The sequence below is a fragment of the Capricornis sumatraensis genome, chromosome 3, assembly GCF_032405125.1.
Source record: "Capricornis sumatraensis isolate serow.1 chromosome 3, serow.2, whole genome shotgun sequence".
NCBI classification, from domain to species: Eukaryota; Metazoa; Chordata; class Mammalia; order Artiodactyla; family Bovidae; genus Capricornis; species Capricornis sumatraensis.
The window spans coordinates 171567711-171578286 of record NC_091071.1 but is presented as its reverse complement, the minus strand read 5'-3'; the positions used below and the strand labels follow the sequence as shown (position 1 = coordinate 171578286).

Genomic DNA, 10576 nt, shown 5'->3' with positions numbered 1-10576 from the left:
GGACCAAGCCCCGCCCCCTTTCCCCAGCCCTGCGGTCTTAAGGCCTTAACCAGGACAACGGTGAGGCGTGGAGCGGATTACCAAAGCCAAGTTCATTCTGGCTTTCTGATCCAAAAGTTGTATTCGGAACTGTGTTGAGTGAACGCGTTCGCGACGCTGCACAAGGAATATGCATTTTCTTTTTGTTGAGTTAGTTGCACTCTTCCTCATAACCGGAAGATCTTTTCCTTGTCTTATCGCTGAGTTCTTATGCATACTTAGTCGCTTCAGTCGTATCTGACTCTTTGCGACCCTATGGACCGTACCCAGCCAGGCTCCTCTGTCCATGGGATTCTCCAGACAAGAATACTGGAATGGGTAGCCATTTCCTCCGCTAGGGGATCTTCCTGACCCAGGGATCGAACCTGTGTCTCTTATGGCGTACCTGCATTGGCAGGCCGGTTCTTTACCACTAGCGCCACCTGGGAAGCCAAGGAACATCTAGGAAGCCTAGGAACACCTAGGAACATCTCAAAAAGAGGAGAGGAGGTTCTGGTCTGCCAGCTCCATAGCTGGGATCCTCAGCATTACCTTAAACGGATTACATTTGTAATTCAAAACAAAAAACTAAGCATAACTAGGAAACCTCATGGGAAAGGATTTGGAAAATGTTAAGTAGAATGAAAACTAGAACTTTGGAGTCAAGAACTAGCTTTCAGTACTTACTGTGTGGCCTTGAATTTTAAAGAGAATCAAGCAAGTTTTGTGAACGTACTTTGCAAATTCTGAAAGCCCCTCAGAAATGCACCTGGACTTCCCAGTTGGTGCAGTTGGTAAAGAATTTGTCTGCCAATGCAGGAGACACAAGAGATGGGGGTTCAATCCCTGGGTCAGGAAGATCCTCTGGAGAAGGAAATGGCAGCCCAGTCCAGTATTCTTGCCTGGAAATCCAATGGACAGAAGAGCCTGGTGGGGTACAGTCCATGGGGTCACAAAGAGTAGGACATGACTGAGCAGCAAACACACACACACACACACACCACACATTGTTCTAAGTCCTCAGAAATACAAAAAAGCTAGCATACATAACCACAATCTCCACAGATGAAATACATGCACGACATGGTATTTTAGCAGTGGAATGATATTCCTTATTCATTCAAGATTTTTTGCTTTTCTTACCTGTACTTCCTCATTTTCCTTCACTGTACATATGTTGCCATTTATTGCTTATGTACTGGGGAAAAGGCAATACTGTAAATGTTGACATGTAATGATATCATAAAAGTTAACATAAAGACCTTCCTTGATTAAAAGACCAAGAAATGAAATATTTGTCAAATTATATATTTTAAACATATTCTTTTAACGTCTAATATTAATTTAGTAATAAAACTGCCTCACCTTTCCTATCAAAAAAAAGTTCCCATATACAGTAAATAAGGCCCATCCCCAGCCAAAGATAAAACAGGATCTCTTCCCTTTGCCCACCCCCAAGCTCCCCCTGAAAACCTCCTCCAACACAATGAGCAGGCCCAAGGGGTGCACCAGGGCCCTCTCTCCAGGATAGGAGACAAGAAGCAAGAAGGCAACTGTTAGCACAGGCATTTTATTGCATCCAGGACATCAGAGTCCAGACCACCCCTGATTTCAGCTCCAGTGACTCCTCCTTCCATTCCTCTTGGCCTTTGAACAGGTTTTTCCCTCTCCCTGGAATACACTTCCTCTTCGTCTGCAAACTCCTATTCACCCTTCTCAACCCAAGACCCTGAGGGTCCCAGGCAGCATTAATTATTCCCTCCTTAGTGTTTCCCCTGACAGTTCATTCGATAGTAAAGCCTTTACCATCCTGCATTAATCCACAGGGCCCCATCAATACCCTGTGTCTGAGTAGAGGCCCAAGAAACACTGAATGGATAAACACTGAGTTGTGAACAAGGGACCCAGGAAAGAAGATGGGAACAGGATGAGTGGGATACAGAGTCCAGTGATAGGAGGGTGGAGCTCACTGGGACAGTGAGCTGTGGGGCACTGGATGGGATCCATTTCCACCTGGCACAATCTTCAACCTTTGAGGGTTCTCTGGAGCACCCAAACTCCAAGCTGGAGTTCAAGGAACCTTAAAGTACTGCACACAACAGTTCCCAACGGGATCTGGGTAGAGGGCACTGCTGATGCTTCCCCTGTCCCTCAGCTCAGATCTGACTCTAACCTAAATCCCAACTTCACCCCCTCCCATATAATCTGGAAGCCCCAAGTCAGGGTCTTGGCCCCAGCTGATCCCCTATCCTCACCCCTAAGTGAGAGAGGCAGAGAGGGGAGGCAAAACCAGGGTGACACACATCTTTCTCTTTCCCTCTCCCAGGGCAGGCAACTGGGGCAGGCCCAAGAGTAGACCCCAGCAGCTCCAGCCAATCCTCAAATCCAAGGACTGGCCAGTGCTGCCCTTGGCAGCTGAGGCGTGCACAGAGAATCACCACGGGCCAGATACAAACAACTTTACCAGGACTTGTTCCCATCTGGAGCCAAGGTTCCCACCTATTCCCATCTGTTCCCATCCGGACCTTTGGGCCCCCACTATACCTCCCTCCCTACCAGCTGCCACCCCCTTCACTGAGTCTTCCGATCAAGATCAAGTTTGCGCCGTACCAGCTGGCTCAGGAGGAATGCAGTGAGGATGCTGCTGCCTACGGTGAGCAAGAAGAGGCCGGAGAAGTTGTGGGGCCAGCGGGTGTGCAGAGGCTCATAGATGGGCCGCCGGGCCTCATAGTCCAGCGCCACAGCCTCCAGCTGGGCCAGCGTGCACAGTACCAAAAAGACATGGAAGAGCTGGTGGCCCTGCCCGAAGACATGGCAGCTGCCAGGGAACCAGCGCTCAGGCATGAAGGCAGAGAAGAAAGCCGCAGCCAACAGGAAGAAGACCACCTGGCATTTGTGGTAGAGAAGAGCCGGGTCGTCTGTGGCAGGGTCGGGGGACACAAGGATGCGGTGCGCCACGGGGCTGATGTCCAGTGCGTAGGCCAGCGCGGAGGGTACCTCCTGGCAAGTGCGGCCCAGCAGGCCAGGCTTCTGGATGTATTTGTTGTAGCAGGAGCCAGTGCAGGAAAGCCAAGCAAGAAAGGCAGCCGTGGGCAGGAAGATGGTCTGCACTTGGGCGTGCCAGGCGGGCTCAATGGCATAGTAGAAGTGTGCCAGGGCGCTGCCAAACTGGTACACGGCCACACCCACATAGTCCAGGAAGAAGAAGCTGTAATGCCAGAACTCAGACTTGGCCTGCAGGAGGTGAGCTAAGGCACTGAGGGAGAGGTAGGTGAAGGAGGCGAGGACGATGATGAAGAGGGGCCGGGCATGCGGGTCTCCCCAGAAGTCCACGGTGCCCACAAAGATGGCGAGCCGCAGCAGCAGCACCAGCGCGGCCAGCAGGTGCGTCCAGACGTTCACTGCCTCGTTGTGCTGCTGGAACAGCGTGCGGAAGTAGAAGCGCCAGGTCTGATGCAGCGGCCGGTAGCCCACATAGATGTACGGCTTCCAGAAGAGGGGCGGCACCTCGGCTCGATCCACGGTGAACACAGGCTCTGATGGCACAGACGGCTGAGGCTCCTGGTGGACCTGCCGCAGACCGGGCAGGAGGTGGTTGAGCTTCTGGGCCACCATCGTGGCCATGGCTGTGGGCTGGGCGGGGGGCTGGAAAAGAGAGGCCCGAGTAAAGTTAGGGAGCTGGTGTCCTCCCCAGCTGCCCCGTGAGCAGCAACTGGGGGGGCTTTGCTGCCCAGTTCTTCCTCCCTCTTCCCTACCCCCTTATCCCTACACTGAGTTAAAAAGGAACAGAGTTGTCCTTAGGGAGAGCTCAGCTCTGTCTCACGATTCTTTGGCTCCTTGATCTATCCCAAGGGCCTAGAATAGTGCCTGGCATATAGAAGGTGCTCAATAAATGTCTGAGGCAGGCGTTACTTAAAGAGGCTCAGGAGTCAGCCAACTCCTTTCCAGCCCAGGCTCCATACAGCAGCCCCCATCGTTTTCCTCCTGTGTTCATGCTGCCATCAGTGCTCACACGGTGGTGACAATGTCCTTGCTAAGAACAGATTTGCTGCCTCTACCTTCAGCTTCTTCCAAATGGCCTGGGTCTCCCACTAACCCTCCATCACCCTACATGATCCGGTCCCTACGCCTTTCCCAGCGTTAGTACTCAACCACAGCACACATCACACCCAGCCACAGCCTCATCAAGGCCCTGGACCTGCTGTTCCACATGTCTGTTCACATGTCTGTTCGCTCCATCTGAAACATTTACCTCATCTTGCCTGTCTGGCAAGCTCCTAGTCATTCCTCAAAACCCATTTCTTCTGTGATATCTTCCCAGGTTTCCCTCGCCCCCAGTCCTCTAACGCTGACCCTTCTACTCGAATGCCTACTGTCCTTTGACCATTACAACACTTCTCATAGGCATTAAGTTGTTAATGCAAGCTCCTCCAGGGTAGGCTTATTTGTCTTATTATTTTGTGAACCCCTGGTGCTTCGCAGGTAACTAGTGCTCATTTTCATTCATTTCATGCTTGTGGAATGAAAAATCAGCATAATAGCATCCTGATAATACTTCGTAGCCTTCAAGGCCCAACTCAAAAAGCCAGTTTTCCCCCTGCAAGTCCCTAGTAACAACTGATCCTATAAAAACAGCCCTAGCCACACCCCTGCTGAAAAGTTCCTGCCTCCAGACCTTCCACATTGCTAACTGCAAATAAATCCAATCTAACCCCTCACCCTGCATTCAAGACCCCATGACCTGCTCCCATCCTCATTTCCCACCTAACCTAAATGTAGACCCTGTGCCAACTTCCTTTCCCTCTACTGAAATCCTTTAAGCTGCCACCTCCTTAATGCCCCCTCATTTTCCCCTGTGGAATATCTATAATGGATTATATAAGTTATCATTTAAAACATATTCATTCATTTATTCATTTAGCAAACACTTACTGAGCTCCTTCTCTGCCTCATGTCCTGTGCTGAGTCCCAGAGTGTGGGGTGGGAGGAGAGTGGAAAAGAATTTGATCCTTGCCTTCAGGAACTTCATAATATGGTAGAGATTATAGAGAGGAAACCAAAGCATAGCAAATGCTTACATAGCGTGTGCTGTGTGCCAGACAGTGTCTTAAGCAATTTATGCATATTTGATTCATTTAATCAACACAACACCCTATGAGATAGGTACTATCATATGCCCATTTTTCAGACAAGGAAACTGAAGCACAGAGAAGTTGAGTACCCTGCCTAAGAAGCAGTAGAGGCATGATATAAATTCAGTTTGCAGTCTTTTTATTATTATTACTATTATTTTATTTTTTGACAGCACTGCACAGCATGTAGGATTTTAGTTCCCTAACCAGGGATTGTATCTGCAGCCCTTGCATTGGAAACATGGAGTCTTAACCACTGGACCACTGGGGAAGTCTCTCAGTTTGTAATTTTAACTACTTCCCAAAACTGCCCTCTGCAAGACAAGGTGGCAAGTACTATTAATAATTTAATAATTATATACTGTTTTTGCCTGATACTAGTTGCTTAATTCAGGCTTATCATTACTCACTGTGCCATTCATTAAATCAAATATGTATTGATAAACTATCCAGACAACTTAGCTAGACAGACAACTCCCCTCCCTCAAATTCTCCCCAAGAAGCTTAATGAACGCAGCAACCAAACTTACTCTGTTCATCATTCATCAGATATCTACTGCAACTTCCTTTGCACCAGTCATTCTGAAATGCAAGAAATCTGGGCAAGATAAAGCACTCAAGTTCTCCGCCATCAGCAGCACCATGATCACCCACAAAGCCCCAATAATTCGCACACAGTCCAAGCAAACAGAGGGTGCTTGTTGTGCAAAGGCAACATCAAGCCACTCCCAGCCCACACTCCACCTCACCCCCAGCCTGACTTGCATCCCTTAGTTCCTACCACGTTACCTTATGGAGTCAGCTCTGGCCTCTGACCTTTCCCAGCCTGGTAGGGAAGTACGCGTTAAATAAGTCATTACACCACTGCATGGGAGGTGCTACCACAGGGGAGTACAGGAGTCTTCTACTTTATTTTCCAAGATGGCCTGGCAGGTTTAGGAATCAGACCCTGCTGATGAACCAATTCATCAGCAAGACCTTGCTAATGACAGGAGTGGGGCCGCTTCCGTGCAGAGCACAAGAATCCCCCGGCCCACTTGCTGGTTGAATCCACTTGCCAGAACTGGATTTCTTCTCCTCTCCGAGAGACCAGTCTTTAGCCTCCACAGTCTGGCCTCCACCCTTGTCTACAGCTTTGTCTTCCCAACTCAGAACCTCAGGGAACCAGAAAAGGCCTCTGAAAGCATCTCATGCAGTTCCTTTGTTTTACCTTGAGAAAACAGGAGCCCAGAGACAGGAAGGCTTTCCCGAGAGTTGCCCAATTCAGCTAGCTTTCCATTCCACCATGAGGACAAAGGCCTGGGAATGATGACATGCAATAGTGCCTTAGTTCCTGGCTCCCTAAAATCTGTTACATCCAGTTCAATGCTCCATGCCCCACTCTTAGAACTTCCCAAGTCCTAAGAGCATATTAAAAGATCAGAGAAGGCCTGCACCAAAGAAGCCTGCTTCACTTTGTTGAACCTATTGGGTTGGCCAAAAACGTCATACAGGTTTTTCCATAAGATGTTAATGGGAAAACCCAAACACTTTTTGACCAGCTCAATACATTTGCCAAGCTTACATGACAAGGGTTTCCTTTCCCAGTAATGATTATAAAGCTAGCTGAAATGTAGTAAGAGTTTACTATATGCTCACTCATAGCCTGGTGGCTCAGCTGGTAAAGAATCTGCCTGTAATGCAGGAGACCTGGGTTCGATCCCTGGGTTGAAAAGATCCCCTGGAGATGGGAACAGCTACCCATTCCAGTATTCTGGCCTGGAAATGCAGTCCATGGGGTCGCAAAGAGTGGGACACGACTGAGCGACTTTCACTTTCACTTTCTCACTCATAGCCTTGTTGCAACTCTCATAACTAGCCTGTGAGGTAGGTAGAGAGAGGTGAAGCCAGGATCTGGACCCAGCTCTGTGACTGCAGAGCCCAGATACCCTCAGCCACTCCTGTTGCCCTGCTTCCTGTCACAGCCAACCGCATCCCACAGAACCACTTTGGAAAACGCTGTTCTAAAGCAGGTGACCAGGTCCTTTCCTGCAAACTGCTTCCTTAGGCTTCTAGCAACTGACTTGTATCCGAGGACCTCAGTCTCACCCAGTTACCAGCACCCTACTCTCTGTACCAGTGAAGCCTGGCTCACAGCCACCTCTTGAGGGGGGTGATAGCTCTCACTCCCTGTCCTCCCCCTCCCCCCCACACAGTGGACTCTGAGCGCAGAACCCAGACATCAGATCCTGGGATAACAGAGGTCAAGTCGCCCTGTTTCCTTTAGACCTCAGCCAGCAGCCCAGTTCCATGTGAGCAGCTCTATTTTCAGAATTGGTTCCCATCTCCTGACTCCATGAAAGGGGCCCTGGATCCAAGGGAAAGAAGCAGGGGCAGGAGTCTAGCATGACCAGAAGGATGAGGGTGGACATCCAGAGGGCAGGCTCAGGGCATCCTCTGAGTAGTTTGCCAACCCCAGTCTTGTTCCAGGCATCCCACCCCAGTCCAGTACACCTTCATGGACCTCCTCCATGCTCAGTCACTTCAGCATGTCCAGCTCGTTACAACCCCATGGATTGTAGCCTGCCAGGGTCTTCTGTCCATGGGATTCTCCAGGCAAGAATATTGGAGTGGGTTGCCATGCCATTCTCCAGGGGACCTTCCTGACCCAGGGACTGAACATTGGAAAGCAGGTTCTTTACCACTAACACCACCTGGGAAGCCCCATGGCCCCCCTCCAAGTCTCCCTAATTGCACTAGTTACCTAAGGGTTTCTCTTGAACACTAGGGCTGATGACTTCTGCTACAGAACAGAAAAAATTCACCAGATGCCAGGCACTGGATGGCACTTCCACAGGTGAGGGTCACTAGGGGTGGGGCTTCCAGGGACTGTAGGTGTCTTGTGTGATGTCACTAGAGGGTGGGGCTAAAGACCACCTCCCCCCTCCCCCCTCCCCTCTATTACCACTACTACTTTGGTCAAATCCAGACTAAACTCTGCCTCCATGAGCCAGGCCTCAGCTATAGAAGGAAGCTCATGGTTAACCTCTGCATGAAATATTTGGGGAAACTGAGAGCTAGCCGAAATGTTGTGACTTACCCAAGATCACACGGCAAGGCAGGCAAAGCTGGGCTGAGACCAAGTGTCAAGGGCCTGGTTGATGGATATCAGGCAAACTTGACAGGCTTCTGTCCCCTACTCAGTGGGAATCAGAATGGAAGGAAGTTAGGAATCAAGGAGAAAACAGACACTATAAAGGCTCATGAAGCAGATGGACTTCAGATTCAGACAAACCAAGTTGGCTTCTGATTCCATAACACACTAGCTGTGTGACCTAAGACAAGTGACTTACCGTCTCTAATCCTCAGCCCCTCATGGGAATTTTAACATTATCCACCTCATGCTGCTGCTGCTAAGTCACTTCAGTCGTGTCCGACTCTGTGCGACCCCATAGATAGCAGCCCACCAGGCTCCCCCGTCCCTGGGATTCTCCAGGCAAGAACACTGGAGTGGGTTGCCATTGCCTTCTCCAATGCATGAAAGTGAAAAGTGAAAGTGAAAGTGAAGTCGTATCTGACTCTTCGCATAGACTGCTACAAATATGAAATCTATGAGAACAGTTTTAGCACAGTTTAGGGATTCAGTAAATGATTCCTATTATTAGTATCAATTATTAATAGTAGTAGCATTTGAAATATTCCTAGCCTGAATATTAGCATTTAAAACATTCCCAAGTTGAAAAGTTTGCTTTGGGTTCTCTAAAAAAATCTCAGTGCTCTTTTAGGCCTCAATATCTGGTTCCACTGGGTTTGGAGGCCTTACAAAATTATCTGTATCTCTTTAAACATTTACCTTCCTCTGAGGGTACATTTAGGGACCAGGACAATATGGCTGGAGTTTGGACTTCTGGGGACACTGACCTTATTTAATAATTAAAGTGTTCTTAGCAAAGGCTATTCAGAGTAACCTCTCTGGATTCACAGAGCCCTGAAGATTTGCACTTGCCCATTGACCCAAGAGAAGTGAAATCCCCAGAGAACAGGGGCTTCAGCCCCAGCTGCCCCAGGAGCCCCATCCCTGAGCAGGAGAGTAAAGGTGGAAGAATGAGCTAGCCGGTAATATGTGGCCGGTCTTGCAGGTTTGGGAGCCTTCTGGTTTGGCTGAACTTCAGAACTGGGATCTCCATGGGCCAAGTGGGATGTCTTTTTGTCTTTTTTTTTTAAGTTTATTTTACTTATTTTTGACTCTGCTCGACCTTCCTTGCTGCTTGCAGATTTTCGTTGCTATGAATGGTGGCTGCTCTCCATCGTGGTGTGCAGAGTTCTCATTTCAGTGGCTTCTCTTATTACAGAACACAGGCTCTGGGGCACCCAGGCTCCGTGGTTGTGGTGCGTGGGCTTAATTACCCTGCAGCATGTGGTAATTTCCCCGACCAGGGATTGAACCTGTGTCCCCTGCATTGGCAGGTGGATTCTTAACCACTTGACCACCAGTGGGAAGTCTTCTGTCAGCCTGAGGATCTTCTTCTTCTTCTCCCCTCCCACCTCCTCAGCTCTTCCAATTTACATGTCCCTTTTCTAAACTCAAGGTCAACCTCCTCACCTGCTTCCTCAACCAAAGCTTACCACCCCCAAGTTCCCCTGGTCTCCCCCTGATACACACTGTCAGAGAGAGGCTCCTTAATATCTCTGGGGACAAAACAGCAGACCAGTTTGTGGGGATTAGGTGGTGAATGGGCTTCGGAGTGGGAGAGCCCTGGGTTGTACCAATCTCACAGATTTTACTCAATGAGTACTGTACGCGGGGCATGGGGCTGCCAGGCTGGGGGCATATGGTGAGCAAAGCAGACAGGCTGCCTGATGGGGCTCACCCACACAAATGAAATACCCCTGAGCCCAGGAAAATAAATAAATAAAGCCCAGACAGAAGCCCCCTGGCTGGTAATCACGGAGAACTGCAGAGAGCTGGGGCTCCCAGGGGGGGCATCTGCTCACCTGTTTCCTCGGGCAGTTATTTCAAGACAAGCCAGGTCCTTGTTTTCATGTGAGGATGGGATTTCAGGTTTGGAACTTACCAGTTGTGTGACTTTGCTTCACCTCTCTGTACCTGTCCATTTAAAAATCTGAGAATAATAATAGCTACCTCAAGAAAAACAAAGTCACAGATGCTGGATGTTGGCTCTGGCACGGCTTTGGCTCCACCAGCTTTGTTGATTCTAGTCCTGACTCAGCTACTCAATCCTTGTGTGGCCCTGACAAGTCCCTTCTGTTCTTGGCCCTGTTTCTCCAAATGTCGAAGGACAGAATGCATTCTCCAGTGACTTCAAAGGGCCCTTTAGGCCCTAAGACATTCCAACAGAATTTGTTTTAGGCTTCAGTTCAGTTCAGTTCAGTTCTTAGTGTCAGAAGCTGGAGCTTCAGCTGTGAACAAAGCAGTTAAAACACCA

The 10576-nt window shown here is 49.3% G+C and overlaps 1 protein-coding gene across 2 annotated transcripts; it reads right to left on the bottom strand.

The window, feature by feature from the left end:
* Positions 1-1735: 1735 nt before the first annotated feature.
* Positions 1736-10233, bottom strand: PAQR7 (progestin and adipoQ receptor family member 7). 2 transcript variants are annotated; one of them, XM_068968736.1, is made up of 5 exons: positions 10125-10233; positions 8230-8325; positions 6361-6449; positions 5681-5732; positions 1736-3663 (listed from the first exon to the last, which is right to left on the bottom strand). In XM_068968736.1, exons 4-5 carry the CDS (start codon positions 5690-5692, stop codon positions 2590-2592), a joined length of 1086 nt encoding a protein of 361 aa, XP_068824837.1. In that variant the 5' UTR covers positions 5693-5732; positions 6361-6449; positions 8230-8325; positions 10125-10233; the 3' UTR covers positions 1736-2589. The 2 variants fall into 2 exon arrangements, with proteins under 2 accessions (XP_068824837.1, XP_068824836.1); XM_068968735.1 differs by lacking the exon at positions 10125-10233 and having other exon boundaries at positions 8230-8402.
* Between the last annotated feature and the right edge of the window lie 343 nt (positions 10234-10576).